General features: G+C 39.1%; 1 protein-coding gene across 2 annotated transcripts; it reads right to left on the bottom strand.

The window, feature by feature from the left end:
* Positions 1-3335: 3335 nt before the first annotated feature.
* Positions 3336-19198, bottom strand: LOC114666013 (cystatin-like). Of its 2 annotated transcripts, none has more exons than XM_051919322.1 (5): positions 19106-19198; positions 12650-12699; positions 11353-11563; positions 11180-11281; positions 3336-3978 (listed from the first exon to the last, which is right to left on the bottom strand). In XM_051919322.1, the coding sequence occupies exons 3-5, from the start codon at positions 11560-11562 to the stop codon at positions 3892-3894; spliced, it is 399 nt and encodes a 132-aa protein (XP_051775282.1). In that variant the 5' UTR covers position 11563; positions 12650-12699; positions 19106-19198; the 3' UTR covers positions 3336-3891. The 2 variants fall into 2 exon arrangements, with proteins under 2 accessions (XP_051775282.1, XP_028676545.1); XM_028820712.2 differs by having other exon boundaries at positions 12650-12702; positions 19110-19193.
* Positions 19199-19969: the final 771 nt, after the last annotated feature.

Below are 19969 nucleotides of genomic sequence, written 5' to 3' on the forward strand. Positions count from 1 at the left end.
CCACAGTGTAAGAGGAAGTCAGTTTAAGAAGTACGTATCGATTAACCACTGGGTCGGGGAACACTTAACACAAAGCATTTAATGTGCTACATTAACTTATGACGGGGGTTGAGAAAATCTAGTAAATTAAACATTGATTTTAAGATGAAGTTTAGTTTACGATATTCTACTTTAATGACAAAATAAACTATGAGAATAAAGTGGAAATGTTGACTTTATTCTCGTCATAAGCGTCGAGATTAAAGTGGAAATGTTGAGAATAAAGTCACGGCAAATGACCTAAAACGATATTTTATTGGTAACACAGGTGTTCCACAATAACGGCCATTTTAAAAGGTAAATATCGACTCTGATCTAACGTTGGAAGATATGAGCATAACTGAAAAAAATAACAATAATCTTTAGAAAAATTGCCTGAAATTTAAAACCCCTTCAGTAATTTTTTGTCTCTCATTTTGAGGCAATTAATTGGAAGAAGACGGTATTACTAATAAAATTAGAGTGGTTTCTTTCAAAATCGCATTTACCCTGTAAATTAGGTGCTCTAGTAAGGTTTTAAAATGACATTGGTTTAAATTGTGAATTTTGTGACTTTGAGAAGAAATGTATTGTTTGTTTATTTTTGAATATATGTACAATATATTGTTTTGGGGCGATCATGAATTTTTCTTTAAGATGACTAGTGTTAATATTTTCTTAAAGGATAATGGTATTTTTTTCTTTTATAACGAGAACGTGGACTATAAAATATATATTCTAAACTTATTTATTATCAATGTTACATTTCACACTCATAATGGAAATGATCCAAAAACACTTTACACAATTTAAAATTGAATTTGCTCACTATATTAATGCATTAAAAGGAAAAAAACAAAAAGCAAACAAACAAAAATACTTGAAAAAACTCAAATTTACCTTTTAATATTATTCGTTTACAAAATACACCAATGCATACGGTATATGTGCAACATTTGTATGTTTTGTTTTTCATTTTGATTTTGATTTTTTCAGACATTTTAAAATGAATATTATTTGTAAAAGATTTATTAAAAGGGGCTGCACGGTGGCGCAGTGGGTAGCGCTGCTGCCCCGCAGTTGGGAGATCTGGGGACCTGGGTTCAATTCCCCGGTCCTCCCTGCGTGGAGTTTGCATGTTCTCCCCGTGTCTGTGTGGGTTTCCTCCAGGCCCTCCGGTTTCCTCCCACAGTCCAAAGACATGCAGGTTAGGTGGATTAGCGATTCTAAATTGGCCCTAGTGTGTGCTTGGTGTGTGGGTGTGTTTGTGTGTGTCCTGCGGTGGGTTGGCACCCTGCCTGGGATTGGTTTCTGCCTTGTGCCCTGTGTTGGCTGGGATTGGCTCCAGCAGACCCCCGTGACCCTGTGTTCGGATTCAGCGGGTTGGAAAATGGATGGATGGATGGATTTATTAAAAGAAGAAAAAACTTCTTCCCCATCATATTTTTTCTCCTCATGGACCTTTTTACTGTTTAACCCACCCCTATGAAATAGAAAAATTTCTTCTTGGACTCTGGACTCTGTTGCTGCTAAGCGGGCATTGACATTCATTCTTCATTCTAGGCTCTCATTCAATAATCTAGTGCTTCCTGAACAACAAATCCGGTCCCAGCACTAACGACTGGTTGTGTGTTATAGTTGGGGACAGGATGGCTTTTGGTCAGGGATGTGGACCTCTCCTTATGTTTTTGGCTTTTAATATTTGCTTTCCAGTTTCAATCATGTCTCATGGTAGTCTTGATACTTCTGGCTCTCTTTTTCTTTTGACCTCTCCTTGCAAGTCAGGGTAGTGGGTTGGAGTTTTGCTTTTATTTAGAGTTAAAAGATAATTAAAATAATTAAGATCCCTCTCCCCTCATTCATTGGTCAAGAGTCCTACCTTCAATTTAAAAAGTCGATTCTATGAGGTTTTGATTTCCTGTTTATGAGTTGCATTGTTTATTCCATAACTATTTAACAATATTTTAGCAAAAAAGCAATTGTTTTAAACATTTTGAGCATATGATTGATAATTGACATGTTGATTATATGAGGGATATTCAAAATGTTTCTGCACTTTTTTTAAAACTCTATTAAGAATTTCAAAAACAAATTAGATCACTGTTCTACAGTCACCTTTACCAACTTTTTAATGTCCAATTACTGCTCCTCCCATCTTCACCATTTCCAATGAAAATATAAAAGTGCAGAAAGTTTTTGAACGTCCCTCGTATGATGACATGAGTAACGTGAGAAATTTTTTTCTATGGTTGTTTTTAATATTGTTTTGCGGTTGTCCATCGTTGGTCACTGTTGGTCCCATTCTATCAGAAACTTTGTTATGTCAGTTCTCCACAAAAACATGAGATCAAAAATTTTTCCCAGCCACTACAAACTACACAGGGTAAGTAATACTGTATAACAAAATATTATTTTTGGGTGTAGTAACTTGGTGTTGAGCAGGCATCTTTTAACTTACAGGACAGAGTTTTGAAACTGCCAGGGTATTTACAGAATGGTACAGGATGAGAAAAACATTCTGATTTGTAATCAATTTTGCCTTCGCAAATTTCAATAATAATGTATATTTGGATCAAACAAAAGGGGTGAAGAATTTATACATTTTTCATTGTTTTTAATGCCTTTTTTGTGTGATTTGTTGATTTTTGAGGTAATCCTTTTAATGTTTTTTACATTTAATATGAATTATTTTGCCCATTTTCAGAGGATACACTATATTGTGATAGTATTTTGTTATGAAGTCTATATTGTGATACATATTGCATAAGGATTAAGTGTATCTATTCATGCCTAATTATATTTATGTCGGGAGTTAGCAGCAAATATGTGCCTTGCCTCAGTCGTCATTATTTAGCACATTCGCCATGGTCGCACACCATCTGTAGAAGTGTATCCATGTTTGTTGATGTAATCTGAATCTGTCCTTTAGCTTGTGAATACAAATGGTGATCTGTGCACAATCAATAGCATCAGCTTCAGGGAGCAAACTATGCCAGTACCCTATTGTTTCTCGATGTTTGGTGTAGTCATTCATGGCGTATACAGAAAGGCAATAGCTACTGCAACTCTATGAAGTTTACCAAAAACAGTGCTTTCACATACCTTTATAATATATAACTGTTACAATGAAAACTGATCCAGAGGTGAAAAATTACAGCTTTAACAAAACTCGATGTGTGGGGTCCAAGGGATGGCTCCTCTTCCTTTTGATCAAGATTGAAGCTTCAGTGTTTACTGGACTGACCCTGTTTTTTGAAAGCTTGTACCACACTTTAAACTCTGGAAACTTCTGGATATAAATCAGTCAGACTGTACACTTCAACAACATAAACCTTTATTGTAGTAGTTGAACAACTTCACAGATTTTGAGTGACTAGTGTTCTAGAAAGTCAAGTAAAGAAAGCTCCTAATAGCGCAAGAGCAGACTAAGATAACTTTATTTAAAAGGACAGTTGTCAAAATTAATCAGAGAACACAATATATAAAAAGAAAAAAGCTTAGAAGAACAAAAGTATTTTCCATATTTCACAATTTAACTTTTTGTCTGTTAGAATACACTTTTAATTTTAATGATCATTCATTTGGTGTCTTTTCTAATGACTTCTTAATAGTGATGTGTTAGCTTGCTTATTTGGAGTATCACGTTAATCAATAGAACCCATGGAACTGGACAAAGCACAAGTCCACCTAAGCTCCAACATTATTTCTACGTATTACTTTTGGAATATGTTGTTCTTTGGAGCCAAATCTGTTAAATCACTTTATTCCAAAACTCTTCATATTCATGCTTTGAGAATGTTTGGTTTTACAGAATGATGAATTAGTGTAGCTGTTGTGCACCAAAATATTTTGCACATATTACACATTTGTTCTTCAGCTCCAGTCAGAAGGACAATCAGCTTTCACCAGCTCTATTGAGTCCAACCAGGCTTGTTCCCATACTTGGAAATGGCAGACCTTCTACAAGAAAGAAATTTTTATATTAAAAATACAACCTTGGAGTAATGTGTAAATGTTAATATTGTTGAGATTGCCAAATTGCATATTCTTTCACATGAATGCCATCCATCCCATCATGGATCCTTCTTAAATCAGCTCAGTCTGGTGATGGAGGGTGACATGTGACAAGAAGCACCCTGGAACAAGCATCAGTGCATTGCGGGGTACACCTATACAGTGGATTTAGTAATTATTTGGGGGCTCTGAAACTTGAAAATACACCTTATGCAAAGGATTTAAGAGTTGAAGTGGACTCAACCCTATCATCTATTAAGACAGTGTTCAGAAGCCATTAAGAAGGCTAACAGAATGTGAGGTTATATAGCACCCTGATGTGTGGAGTACAAGTCAAAGGAGGTTATGCTCACACTTTATAACACACTTGTGAAGCCTCATGTCGGGTACCATGTGCAGTTTTGGTCTCCACACTGCAAAAAGTACACGGCAGTACTAGAAAGAGTCCAGAGAAGAGTGACTTATGTGAATTATGTGGAAAGATTAAAAAAGCTGAACCTTTTCAGTTTAAGCAAAAGAAGATTAAGAGTAGACACGATTAAGTGTTTAAATTATGAAGGAAATTGACATAGTGGATCAAGACTGTTATTTTAAAATGAGTTCAATCAAACACATGGACACAGTTGGAAACTTGTTAAGGGTAAACTTCGCCCAAACATTAGGTGTCTTTCTTTACACAGAGAACCATAGACACATGGAATGAGCTACCAAGTAGTGTGGTAGACAGTAGGACTTTAGGGACCTTCACAACTAGACTTAATGTTATGTTGGAAAAATTAAATGGATTGGACAGGTGAGTAATGGCAGCTGGTGAAAACAATTTGGGCGGGGGTGCAGTGTTTGGGGGGACAAACTGAAGCAGCACTTATCTATTACATAGTGCCTTTCAATTCTATCTACCTTTTATATAGTGCCTTTCATATCTATCTGTCTAGTCAACCCACATACTTTCATGGCCATTGTCATAGTGTCAATGCACATCTTTGTCTGTGCAGTACCAGACCCATAGCCTAAAATGTATTATACCCTTTCCACCATGCTGCCCAATATGATGTCAGCTTTCCCTTTTCAACTGTGCTCCAAAACTTCAGTCCGTGATATCCACATTCCTGTTAGTCTTCCAAAAACCTGCCCTATGGATGTGGAACGGAATAGGCGCAACCTGCCACCCAAATCTTATACTACACCTGTCTCTAAAATGCTAAATCCTCTGCCAACTTGCCCAGTTCCTCATTCTGCCAAAATCCACACCATAATGTCCGCACCCCACCTCTGTAATCTTAAAATAACGTGCACTTCCATCTGTCCTAAAATACATTCAGTCCAATCCAAATCTTATTTTACCTCTACTAATAGAGTGCCCAGGCCTTGGCCATTCCCACTGTATTCCATAAATCCTCACCATGCAATCAGTAGTTCTCTGATGTTTTTAAGTCTTACATCCCAGTGCTGCCAGTCTGCCCAGTCCTATGTTAGTTTACCAGGCTTACCTCACCTGGGCACAGATCCCCATGTCTTAAAACATAACTTGGCCCCAAACTGTCTTGTACTACACCCACAGGACAAGTCCAATCTAAATCTTATTCTGCCTTTACGATCAGGATACCTATACTTCCTTGAACATAAATTTTGCCCTCCATTTCTTCAGGCCTGTAAACCTCTCAGTTGCTTTCTCCTTAAAGAGGGTCCTTTCACTAAGCCTGCCAAAAATGTGGCCTTCATGCTATTGTCTAGATCAGTGATTCACAACCTTTTTTTTTGGTGGCAAACACTTTTTGCAACCACAAACATCCCAAGGCATAGCACTATCTTAATAACTATAAACACATTAAATCTCTTACATATGCTCAACAATCTCTAAAGGGGCAGGACTACCAGAGAAGCTGGTAAAAAAGCAGCTCCAAGATCAGCATTCACAGACATGGCACTTAGTGAGCACTTTGCTAGCATCTCCCTGCTGGTTTGTCCCCTTGCCCTGCCCTCTCTGCCTCATAGGCAACTCGTATGCCTACTATGTACTGATCCTGTGAGACCCGCTGGAAACCACACACCCAGGCAGATGGTGTCTAGCATCTGAAGTGCTTGAAGTGCTGGGTCTGCAACACAGGAATCATGAGTTGCTTTTATGCCAGCTTCTCTAGCTAGGCCTGTCCTCTTCAGACAAGTGTCAACCTCTTGAAGAGCTTGTCCCTCTCAGGTTCAGACCCAGGTGAGCTACACTATTATTTCCATGGCACACCTAGGTAGCTCTCATGGCACACTGGTTGAAAAACACTGCTCTAGATCAGGGGTCCCCAACCCCCGGTCCGCGGCCCACTACCGGTCCGCAGCCGTCTGACAGCCGGGCCGCGTGAGAACTGCCGGCAACGGCGACTCACTCAGACTTTTCAGAACGCTTGGTGGGCGGGGCTTTGCAGCAGCGCAGAGAGAGGAGAGAGACCGAGGTGAGAGACTATTACAACAAAGTATTTTTATGGTCCCGACAGTTTCCCCATATGACATGAGTCTATAGAAATCACGTTACTACGACGTACATTCAACAGATGCTTTCATTACCACGAAGTGACCTTGAAATGCTTGAACGAATCATCCACAGAGCAGTTAGATCTGTGGTCGCAGCTCAGATGTGCACGTTTGCACAACGATCCCCAAACAGAAACATTGTAAAAAAATCTCTTTCTTTGAACTTTCCTCGTACTGTTTTTTTTTTTTCTTTCTGTTTTTCTTGTCTGTGGTTTTCAGTGATTCCTTTTGCTTATTGCTTGTCAACATTTGAAAAACATCCATTGGAATTTAACTCATTGTCACCCTCCTATAGAAACGGCAGACACGAAAAAAAGATTGCAGTGTTAATGTTTGTGATGTGCAATCTGTTGGATTGGCAAATGTAAAGCATATGTCTTTGTTATATGCAAAACAAGAAGAAAAGTCTCAGGTTGCAAACGTATGCGAACTGCTTAATAACTTAATAATAAAAGAAATGTTATGTAAATTGTGTATAAAACTGCCCCCCCCCCAACCAACCCCCAACCCCCCAAACCGGTCCGTGGAAAAATTTGCATCTAATAAAGTGGTCCTTGCTGTCAAAAAGGTTGAGGACCACTGCTCTAGATGACTGAATCTACCTTCATGCCACTTGCATTTTCCAGAAAGATGTTTAAGTTCTCGTACCCCTGTCATTGTCCACAATGCTTAGGTACAGATACTTTGAAACAGTAAACAGGGATAGCAAAAACAAGGCATTACTTACATCACATCCAGTTAACTGTGTTTGTCATAGCAAGAGTGGGAAAAAGCCAGTGTGTAAGCTCATCCTCGATCACTTGCCTGCTGCTGAATTCTTAAGTCAGATCAGTCCAGTCCACGTTAATTTATCTTCTTTTTTTCTTCAAGTGAGCAATTTATGAAGGGGTGTTTCATTAAACAAATAACTGAATTTTCTTTGATTTCTGAAGTTTCACTTGAAGTTGCCATCTCCCTAAAGTTATGTTAATGGTGGGTGTGAACTGTGAACCATTGATGTAAATCTGAAAATAGTGCGTCAATGATTGTGCAATCACATTAGATTAAAAAACCTAAAACAATGCTAATTTGCTGTAAATAAATGTGGGATTGTCTGGGGCACAGAGAGCTGTGTCCCTGGAAAAATGTGAAAGCAACCAATTAAAGGGCAGCTTTGCGCCACCTGCTTGCCAATAGACCAAGGACTTACATTGACTCTTCATTTGGCTGGCGTATTTCACTCAGGAAATATAGGTTTTCACACAGATATTAGACAAGTACAAGTCGGAACCAATTTTTAATAGATGTTGACATATGCTGTCACCAGGCATGCTGAGCAAATGAACACATTTATTTCACGATTATTTTGCCTTACTTGATTCATTTAAGTATCCATCCATCCATCCATTTTCCAACCCGCTGAATCCGAACACAGGGTCACGGGGGTCTGCTGGAGCCAATCCCAGCCAACACAGGGCACAAGGCAGGAAACAATCCCAGGCAGGGTGCCAACCCACCGCAGGACACACACAAACACACCCACACACCAAGCACACACTAGGGCCAGTTTAGAATCGCCAATCCACCTAACCAGCATGTCTTTGGACTGTGGGAGGAAACCGGAGCGCCCGGAGGAAACCCACGCAGACACGGGGAGAACATGCAAACTCCACGCAGGGTGGACCCGGGAAGCGAACCCAGGTCCCCAGATCTCCCAACTGCGAGGCAGCAGCGCTACCCACTGCGCCACCGTGCCGCCCTTCATTTAAGTAGAGTTTTTAAAATATTTGGAGGGGGTGAGACGCCCGTGTGCTTTGCATTACAAACTGCCACCATTGTAAAGTTCTAATGTTCTATTCAGATCCCTTCACTTCCTGCACACTTTATTTTGTTGTAGATTTAAATTTAAATCAATACATTTGCTATTTTTGTGCATGAATCTACACTATGTAATTCACAATGACAAAGTGGAAACATGTTTTCAGAATGGTTTGCAAATTTATTCAAAATCAAAAACTGGCACAGACAAGCAGAAAAGAGTGTGATGCATGTTAGATCATCCAATGTGGTTTACCTAATTCTGTGTAAGAAAAGTTCCAGCACTGCACTCTATGTGGGAGAAACTGGACAAACACTCTGCCAAAGAATGAATTTACATGGGTTCCACATTAACTCTTTCAGGGCTGACGTCGACTTTTGTCAAAAGGAGGAGTTGACGATGGTAATTCACTGTAAACTGTGACAAAACCAACCATTATGTTTAAGTTGGACTCTTGTTGCTAGAAGGAAAGTTAGATTCATTGGTTTGACCGAGATTTCCTGCACTCGTGTGAGTAACAAGGCGCAAACAACGGCAAAAATGGCACTGACATTAAACGAGAGATCAAAGCGAATGAGTAAAGCAAAATACTCCATGGACGACGTTTTGCCTATTATCTCTGAACTGGACTATGACTTGTTGAACTCAGATTTTGAAACAAGTGATCGAAAACAAATGTGAGGTTCCAGCTTCAGCTGATTGGCCCCCAGCTAATCGTTGTACTGACAATGTTCTCCAGGGAGGACTGCTACTTAACAATGATAAGAGGTAGAAACCAGATTGCAATGCACTGCGACCATGTCCCAGCCATGCAAAGACAGCCTGGCAGCAACCATGCCACACATTCTTGTCAAACTGTCAGCCACAGCATGCAGCAACAGATGTTTTATGTTGATTTCTGTGTGAAATGATTGCTTTTCAGAAACTATATTTTTTGGAAAAAATATTCAGCCCTCAAAGAGTTAAGCATGGCAATAGGGATGTTCCTGTAGGAGCTCATTTCAACAGCAATGGATACTGTGATGAAGACTTTTAAAATCACAGTGCTTATGGACAACTTCAAGACACAAGGGAGAAAGGAATGGGAAGTTAAACTGATGCTAAAATTTAACACATTACCACATTGTTTAAAGTACTAAAGTGCTGTACTGTGTTAGCCATTATGGATGTAGTGAGAAGTTAAGCAAAATGACACCTTTATTGGCTAACTAGAAAGATTACAATATGCAAGCTTTCAAAGCAATTCTCTTTTCCAGGGAAGTTGATGAAGTGGCCTGAGTTGCCTCGAAAGCTTTCATATTGTAATCTTTCTAGTTAGCCAATAGAAGGTGTCATTTTGCTTAACTTCTCACAACATGGTTTAAATAAAGACAAGAGTTTTATGTCCAGATATGAGGATTGTTTACATCTCTCTGACTGACCCAGACAGTTTGACTACAGATCAACATCATATGGAAAACTCATCAAAATCTTCAAAAGAGTTTGTTGGACAGTTATCTTATCAAAGAATCTTGACTATATATTGTTCTCCTCTCCTGCTAAATGAATCTTAAGCTGGAGAGGTCTGTTAATTTTTTACGTTGAAGATGTCCCAGTTAAAGGTCTTTCAATGCTGTGTCTCAATCCTAGTGTCTATATCACGGGTCTTCAACTCCAGTCCTGGAGAGCTGCTGTAGCTGCAGGTTTTCTTTCTAACCTTTTTCTTAATTAGTGACCAGATATGGCTGCTAATTAACTCTTTGCCTTAATTTTAATTGATGTACAACTTAAGACTCAGGCCCCTTAATTATTTATTTTTTCCTTAATTAGCAACCAAACAAAGTTAAGACACAAAATGAACCAACACATAATCAACAACCAACATCCATCCCACAATAACTGAAAATAAAGAAAGGTGAAGGCCTCAGTAATGTTGATCTGCTCAGGTCCACAAAACATTTTGACAGCGCTCTTAAAAAAGAAAATCAACAGTTTTGGAAATGTCTGCCATGGCAGAATGAGCGGCATGGAATTAAATAATGGGTTTAATTAGCAATGAGAACTGGCTTCAAATTAAGAAACTGAATAAAGTGAAGTTGGTTGGAGGCCCCAACTTAGTTGATCATCTGTTGGCTCACTACACATTACATTTATGTTTAGGTGCCATTTAAGGAAAAAAGAATCAGTTCAGCAGTCAGAGTCTCTAGAAAAGTCAATTAAAATAAAGGGAAATAGTTAATTAGCAGCAAAAACTGGTCACTAATTAAGAAAAGAGTTAGAATGAAAACTTGAAGCCACAGTAGCTCTCCAGTAGTGGAGCTGGAGACCCTGGTGTCTATATAAACACAGGGAACTCCAGTTTCAGTATTACAGCCTACCTGAAGAAGGGGCCTGAGTTGCCTTGAAAGCTGACATATTGTAATCGGTTCAGTTAGCCAATAAAGGGTGTCATCTTACTTGACTTTTCATTGCATCCATGATGGCTAAAATTGTACCACACCTTACTACTATAGATACGTTTAAACAGTCCATTGTGATCAGGTGACACAGAGGCCAGTGTTCATATTGTGAATTATCAAGGGCTCAGGTTGATGTGAAAAGGAGATGGATGTTATTTAGCTCACAGCACATGAAGCACTAAATGTATTTTTAAAACACAAGGAAATTATCTCATGCTTGATGCTTGTTTTCAGATTCATTGTAGCCGGTGATGATGTTTAACTTTTTTTTTTTTTTGCAGTTTATACAAATGGTGATTTTTAAGAAACCACATAACAACTTTATGTCATAAGACAAAACTTCAACTTTACATTACAACACTTAACCATCAAGAAAGAAAGTGGGTACCTGGCCATTACAGGAGGTGCAAGCAGAGTTGATGGGTTCCCTCTTCTTACAATATGTACACTGGATCGCAACTTCTAAGTAGTACATTAGCCCAGACACAACCTGTTAAAACACATATTCAGAAGAATGAAAAAACAATCATTTTAGGAAAGAAAAAAAGAGTTATTTGTTACCTGTTGTGTTGCATTCAAAATTTCCATCTGTAGGACAATATAGTCATCTTTATTATATTTGTCGTTGAATTCCTGCACAGCAAATTCAGATGCATTAACCACATCAGTCCCATTCACTGGAACAGGCTGCGGACTTCCTGGATTTTGACAGTAGACTGACAGAAGGCCAGAAAGCAGCAGTAGACCAACTTTGGGCCAGATGTAAGCCATACTGATGAGAAGAATGGAGAAAATAGGTTTTTGGCATTAGCAAGTGCTATGAAATACAAACATTCTGAGAAGCATCACTTGTCAGTGGTTTTTCCTGCTACAGATCCTGATTCTGTAAATGACCAAATTGGATAATGATAAGGTAACATACCTTTATTTTTAGTGGGCAATACAATGAAATATTGTTTCGAGCAAGCCTATAGATATCTTAGTTTGAGGTATATAATAGTAGACATTAAACGATAATAAGCATACATTTAAAAGTAAACATTACACTATGAGAAGCACAGTTACTATTAACAGTTCCAAATATAAACAGAGAAAAGTAAAGGTAAATATGTAAGCATAAATAAATACATAATAAATGAAGTCACAGTGAGAATTACAGTCAATGTAATGGTGATGAGTTCCACATGGGTCATGTATAAGTGTGTGACTGTATGTGGCTGATGCAGAAGTTCATTTCAGTCAGTGATGGTTCTGTTATATGAAGGGGCAGTGATTGCTGTGCATTTAATATGCTCATTGCTTTGGGGTAAAAGCTGTTCTTCAGCCTGGTAGTGTGGGCATGCAGGGCTCTGAAGCACCTGCCAGAGCTCAGAGGGGTGAAAATGCTATAGTCGGGGTAGGTTGGATCTTTACAAATGTTCTTTGCTTTTCTGCTGCAGCAGGTAGTGAAGATATTTTACAGTGACAGTAGCTAAGCACCAGTAATTCTCTGAACTGTTTTGATGATATGCTGGAGGGCCTTCCTGCTCTCAGAGGTGCAACCAGAGTACCACAATGTAATGCAGTACACGATGACAGACTCTGTGCTGCCCCTAAAGGAGTTAACCAGCAGATATTGTGGGAGTTGTGCTTTCTTCCGGCTCCTCAGAAAGTTAAGCCTCTGAAGACTTTTCTTAGCCATTGCTATAGTGTTAGTTGTCCATGACAGGTCCTGGCTAATGTGGACTCCCAAGAATTTGAAACTCTGAACTGTCTCCACCCTCTCACCCTTAGTGCTGATGGGATGGTGACCGTGTCAGTTTAAGAATGGGATGAGAGATCAAAATCTAATGATAGACATATTGTATTATATACTTACTCCAAATGGATCTGGAAGAGAACTGCTCACGTTGAACTCACACACCAAAACTCCTGCAAAAATACATTTGTTACTACATTTGCATTTTCAGCTTAAAATATTTTTTCATTCTTATATTTCAAATACTGGATAATTAAAGGCGGCATGGTGGCGCAGTGGGTAGCGCTGCTGCCTCGCTGTTGGGAGATCTGGGGACCTGGGTTCGCTTCCCGGGTCCTCCCTGCGTGGAGTTTGCATGTTCTCCCCGTGTCTGCGTGGGTTTCTTCCAGGCGCTCTGGTTTCCTCCCACAGTCCAAAGACAGGCAGGTTAGGTGGATTGACGATTCTAAATTGGCCCTAGTGTGTGCTTGGTGTGTGGGTGTGTTTGTGTGTGTCCTGCGGTGGGTTGGCACCCGGGATTGGTTCCTGCCCTGTGTTGGCTGGGATTGGCTCCAGCAGACCCCTGTGTTTGGATTCAGCGGGTTGGAAAATGGATGGATAATTAAAGAAAACTTTATTTAAAAAAAAAAAAAAATCATAATAACATTAAAATAATGAGTGAGAAACTGGTTAATACTGCTGCCTCACAATCTCGGATATTGGTTTGGAGTCCTGGGCCCACCCAAATTCTTGTTGAGTTTGTTTGCTCTCCCTGTGCATCTGTATTTGTTTTTCTCTCACATCCCAAAGTTGCCCAACTGGAACCTTTAAAATGGTTCTATGTGTGTGAGTATGGATGAGTACATTAGTATGTCCTGTGATGAACTGGCTCAAAACAAATGGACAGACCACAAACACCTGGACAGTTATGACACTTTAATCAATATCTTTGGGTTGCATACCAGAAAATTAAGGAGCAATAGTGATTCTTCAGAGCAGTGCCACTGGGGAACAGTTTTTGGTTGCCAAAAGAAACATCCATAAGACAATTCAGGAAACTCTCTTTAGTTAGAACTGTAACAGGCTCCATAAATATCCACAAACAGATTTATGAAACACCAATGTGTTTATGATTTGACTCTAGCTGCATAAAATCATACAAGTTAAGTTCAGGTTTCTTTGATCTCTTGCATCATGCTTAAGTAGCATACTGTATTGTCCACATTAGGAGTCTTTTCAAAGTCCAAAGAGCCGATTTCATTTGAAAAGAACACTTCACAGAATTATATAGTTTTTGGTCAAGCAATAATTGTATGAGGACAATCCAGTAAAGAGCAATTAAAGAAACAGAAATTTCAGGAATGTAGGACAGAAAACAAAAACACCTTTTGTGCATATTTACTAGATATCTTCAAGCATGAAGCTCTGGGTTGCAGAGAGTTTGGACCTAAAGGTTGATTTATACATACTGTATGTGTTGAGCCTACGCCATTGCTACTCTGTAGCCTGCCTTGCACCTCCTCAAAAATGTGACTATGCATTGACGCAGACCTTAAGCAGACACCTACAACTGTGATTGGCCAGTTTGGTGACTGCATATTTCCTGAAACGTGTTTCCTTTCCTTTTCTGCTATTCTGAATTAAAAGAACAAGGAAAGACTTGTTGAAGAAGTTAAAAAAAATATACACATTTATATGATACTTGATCGCAGATGGCAGCCAATTCATGGCACAAAATATCGGCTAACTTCATTTTAAGAAGTCAATGAATGTATGAAAAAAAAAATTTTTTGAGGGACAAATACATTCACCTGTGGAAGACAATGTGTAACAAGAGGAGCAGTGATCCTGGAGGGCAAAAACTGCCTTCATTTCAATGGAGCCTTTCCTACAAACACCGCTAAGTAGTGTTTGGGCATGTGCCTGCAGTGTCATGTGGCACACAATTATAACCTATTTTCAAAGGTGTAGCGTATGGAGTAGGCTTGATGCAGAAATATAAATCGGCCCTAACCCAGAAGAAATAGGAAGGAGAAAACCAACCCTGAACGTTGTGCCAGCACACTGGATGGCAAATTCACACTCCTACTGGGATGTCTATGACCTTAATATATGTGTTTAAGATGTTAGAAGCAATTCAAAATTCCCAGAGAAAATGCACAAATTGGGGTAATGTGCAGACTCCTCCACTTGACTGTAATGAAGCTGAGATTTAATCAAGCTACTTTAATACATTTTTATTATACCATATTTTTGTACATATTCAAGACTATAATGATTCATGTCTGCAATTATGGCTAGTTTCATTATGCTTCAGAAACATGACATGAAAGTGGAATTCTTTTTGTTTAAAAAAACGCTTCGGGGTTATCCCTTGCCGGTTATTCTATGGGTATATATTTCAGTCAACCATTATAAATGTATGCACTTGGAAATCAATGGATGTATTAAAGAAATTGTTTTAAGACTAGAAAGACTTTCCTGCCAAATTACTATATACCAGGTTTATGGCATATTGTGGGTGTAGGAGCCTGTTCTGGTGGTGCTGACCATGAAGTAGGAACCAGCCCTGCATGGAACAACAGTCCATAACAAGAAAAGTACAGTGAGAAACTGATGGGGGAGGCTTATCAACACCACCATTCTAACACTGAAGATGGGACAATAACCCTGCAAGGTAAAGACATGGTTCTTCTTCCACTGCCCACCCAAATTATGGGCATGGGTTTAAAGTTCTGATATCCATTTATCCAACCTGCTATATCCTAACACAGGGTCACAAGGGTCTGCTGGAGCCAATCCCAGCCAACACAGGGCACATGGCAGGAATCAATCCCGGGCAGGGCGCCAACCCACCGCAGGACACACACACCAAGCACTCACTAGGGATAATTGAGAATCCGTGGGAGGAAACCAGAGTACCCGGAGGAAATGCAGACAACATGCAAACTCCATGCATGGAGGACCCGGGAAGCGAACCCAAGCCTCCTTACTGCGAGGCAGCAGAGCTACCACTGTGCCACCGTGCCGTCCCAAGTTCTGATATATATAATATAATATATACTGCAGCGTTTCTCAACCTTTAAGTATTTGCGACCTGAGTTTTCATAACAGTTTTAATTGCGCCCCACTAACGTTTTTTTGAAAGGAGCCCACTAATACCAATTTGTTCTTTTTTAATTAATGATATATCATAGATGCATATTTTATTATACCTACTTAACTTTTATCAACATTTATCTAACTCTATATTTATTTTTCTAGTATCAGAATGTAGTTGAAGTTAATTTGTTTTGGTTTCAATAGATGTATTTTTCATATTTTCGATTCTTGTTTTCTTTTTTTCACATATTTGCGCCCCCCTTTTTGTTACTTCACGCCCCTAGGGGGGCCCGCCCCACAGTTTGAGAACCACTGATGTACTGTATATATAAATATAATTTAATTCAGTCTGTCTCTTAGAGAAAATCTCTACACCTATTTCTACAAACGTCTGCGTTTACTTCTGGTATATTCTAAATATGAGCATAGGCCAATAAAATTTTATATGTTTTACAAGTAAATATCTAAAAAACAAATAAAAAAAACAGACAAGTTGTTTCATATTTGCCTATTTTTCTGGACCTTTGCATCATATCTCCGGAACATAAAATGATTTTTACGTGAGTGTGTAGCAAAACAATGCATCTTTCAGGTGTTTACAGTATATTAACCACGATAATAGAGAATTTTTAAATATTTAAGCGTATTGATAAGGAATGAGATTTTTACATTTACAGCTCAATGACTCTTTAACGGCTGATCAAATCAAAAATCCATTCCCTCTTGTCATTTTATGATAAATAGAAAAGATCTAAATCAATTTTTGTTTAGGGCAACTAAGCGAGCAAATGACCCATTTATGACAAGATCCATGCTTGAGCCGGAGTAACAAAAGTCTTTTGAGACGGCAGGAGTCAGGGGATGTGAACACTTTGTAGTGATCAACCAGGAGTGATGCCCATGGAGAAGGGTGTGTGTGCCACTTGGCCCTCATTTGTCTCTCACCAATGATTTTTATGTTATGACTGTGGTGCACTCTACACTCTCTATAACATTTCAGTGTTACTGTATTGAGATAATTATTTTTACTGCTCTATGAACTGTTCATGGCTACAAAATCTCACACTTGATTTGACGGGAATATTTTACATGCATCTATTAAGCTCAGAAGCACTATTTGTTAAACAATACTTAAAAAATGCACATCTTTCTGGCATGATGAAGAGTTCAGAAATGTCAGATCTGCTGTTTATTTTATGCATGTTACAGAGCATATATTTTATCACTCTTATTGGCAAAGTTGGGTAGAAGAGCTAGTACAGCATATATACAGAGGATTCAGAGATTATTCAGTCATCTTTACTTTCTGTACACTTTATTGTGTTGTAGATTGAATTTTAAGTGAATACATTTGCCATTTTTGTACATAAATATACTCTCAATAACCAATAATTACAAAGTGAAAAACAACATTTTTTTCAGAAAATCTTCTAAATGTATTAAAAAAACCCCAGCTGAAATAGAAGTATTTAGACTCTCTGCTGTGGAACTCCAGATTTTGGTCAGGTAAATGCTGTTTACCTTAATTCTGCTTGAGTCTAGAACTTGTCCGGAGCCTACCTCTGTGGCAAATACAATTGATTTTACATCGTTTAGTAAAGGAACACATCAGAGTATATAAGGTCCCACATTTAACACTGCATGTCAGGACAAAAATCAAGTCATAAAGTAGAATGAGACTCTCTGCAGACCTCCGTCATCAAATTTTGGTGAGGCATAGATCAAGCAAGGGTGTAAAACATTTCTAAAGTTTTGAGTGTTCCCAGGAATGCTGTGGTCTCAGTAATTATGAAATGGAAGAAGTTTGAAACCACCGGGATGCATCAGAGTTGGCCATCATCATCTTTCTCACAGGTTCTCCCATTTGAGCACTACTCCATCAATCAGTCATTTGCTGGCAGAATGTAAAACTTTGTCAGACAGCATTTAAAAAACTCTGAAAGCAGAAGGAAAAAGATTCTCTGGTCTGATTAGACAAAAGTTTAACTCTTTGGACAGAGCTCCATGCACTATGTTTGCCGAAGACCAGGAACTTGTGAAGTATAGTGGTGGTGGCATCACGCTATGGGGGTGTTTCTCAGGGACACAGAGACTAGTCAGAATTGAGGGAAGGATGACTGGAGCCAAATACAGAAAAGCCCTTGAAGAAAGCTTGATATAGAGTGCACATCACCTTAGACTGGGACAACAAGTCACCTTTCAGCATGACAAGCACCACAAGCATACAGCTAAGACAATGCTGGAGTGGCTATCAGACAAGTCTCTGCATGACTGCCCTTGAGATGTCCAGACAAAGCTCAAAGTTAAACCCATTGAACATCTGTAAAGACCTGATGATGACAGTTTACAGACACTTCCAATCAAATCTCTCGAGAGGATCTACCAATAAGAAAGGAATAAACTGCCCAAATCCAGGTGTGCTAAGCTTGTAGAGACTTCACCAAGAAGACCCAAAGCTGAAATTGCAACCAAAGGTTCTGAAAACCTCTGAATGAGAATTTTTAATAAGCTTGCCAACCTTTCATTTTAGTCTTTATGGGGTATTGAGTATACCTTGATGGGCAAAATGGCAAATTTATCAGCTTAAAATTAAATCTGAAACACAATAAAGTGTGCCAAAATTGAAAAGGTCTAAATACCTTCTGACTCCACTGCCTATAAAAAAAGACTTGGATCCAATAGTAATCTTTTTTTTTTTTGTTCTTTATTTCGCCTTATACAATTTCTTGTATTAGGAATTTGTTAGTTTTCGCATACCCCTTGGGGTCAAAGCACAGGGTCAGCCATTGTACAGCGGCCCTGGAGTAATTGAAAGTTAAAAGCCTTGCTCAAGGGCCCAGCAGAGTAGGATCTCTTTTGGCAGTGACGGGGATTCGAACTGGTAACCTTCGGGATAGCAGTACAGATCCTTAGCCTCAGAGCCACCACTCCACCCTAAATCTGCAATATGCCTATAGATATGATGTTATATACTGTAGAACGACATCATGGTGACAATAAATAGAATTACATACATGAATGCATAACAGCTAAGTTTTAAATATTCTTTGCCCCAGAATTCCCCTGTCCCAAAATCTAGTTTTATTTTTTAATGCAGGAATGCATCACTAAACATACTCCTGAACGTCGAGTGGTGGCAGTTCGTTGCTACGCACACCCCCAGGTCAACTTACATAAGATAAACAAAAGTTACAAGCCTTCGTAATGAAGGAGTCAACAATAAAGTATAAAAGACACAGCGTCTTGGCAAGAAATCAATCTGGGGTCGAAGAAATCTGAACCAAAATGCCCCGTGCTGTGTCGCCTCCGTTTAATGAGCAACCGACCGAATCCCACCAGAAGAGGCGCGTGATATTTTAACTATCCTGCCGTACCTCGAAATCACCTTTCAATTCGAATATTTAAATACGATGCCCCCTGACTGAAGAGCCACACGGGTTACCCATTCATCTACGCTTATCCATCTGCCCATCCAGTTCTCCCATTAAGGCACACTCACCTGGAAGGCTGCGTCTTAAATGATTAGTTGAGCTCCTGCAAATCCAGACTCCTCCGCCTGTACAGTGTGTCGCGACACTGACTGACTTTCGGACACACCCCTAAACTCATCACTTGCTACGTGCCGAATAAACTGTGACAAACTATTCGCTAATGTATTCAAGCGGAAAGCCTGGATCATGTCTGTTTGTGATGTGGGAGCAGGGGGCAACTGTCCCGAGAGATGTTTGAGTTGGAACATGAGTGGTTAATAATACTTTAAAAAATACGACATAGGTGCATTTCTGGTTATACTAGCGAAGAAACCTGAGGAGGATCAATTTTATGTTATTTATATATAACAAGGAAAGACTGTCAAATAAATAATAGGGTTCAATGGGTGGACGAATGGACAGATTAAAATACGTTAAAACGTAAACAGCTATAGCCTAACATGTTCTGGGTACTAACTGGGTTAGGCTCTAGCTCCCCTGTGAGCCAGCTCTGGATAAACGGGTTTAGAACGTGCATAAATGGAAATAAGCATAGATTATCAATAATACAAAAAACGGTTTAGTATAATCTATTACTAATTTAAATTTACCGTCGGTACTAAAAAGAGTTTGACTGGACAATGGATAATCATATCCTGACATATAAATATACAGTACTGTATCTTATATTATGTAGCATCTCACAACTCAAGACCATTGTTCTACACCGGATTGTGCTGGGGCGACGCAGTTTGGTGAATGACTGCGCCACGGACACGTGTATGAATACAAAAGTTTAAAATCGACCTAGCCCGTGCAGTAATAGTTAAGGACAAAATTAATTCTACTTTTCACGCAGAATGCTGGCCCGTATGTGTACAGGGTCCAT

Source organism: Erpetoichthys calabaricus, chromosome 15 (genome assembly GCF_900747795.2).
Source record: "Erpetoichthys calabaricus chromosome 15, fErpCal1.3, whole genome shotgun sequence".
NCBI lineage: Eukaryota > Metazoa > Chordata > Cladistia > Polypteriformes > Polypteridae > Erpetoichthys > Erpetoichthys calabaricus.

What these genes read in the sequence shown, in the direction of transcription:
- LOC114666013 (XM_051919322.1), bottom strand. Translation starts at nt 11,562, where the DNA reads ATGGCTTACATCTGGCCCAAAGTTGGTCTACTGCTGCTTTCTGGCCTT. An exon ending in TTTTGAATGCAACACAACAG is followed by an intron (nt 11,282 to 11,352) that starts GTAACAAATAAC and finishes GTGTTTTAACAG; the next exon opens with GTTGTGTCTGGGCTAATGTA. An exon ending in GCACCTCCTGTAATGGCCAG is followed by an intron (nt 3,979 to 11,179) that starts GTACCCACTTTC and finishes TCTTTCTTGTAG; the next exon opens with AAGGTCTGCCATTTCCAAGT.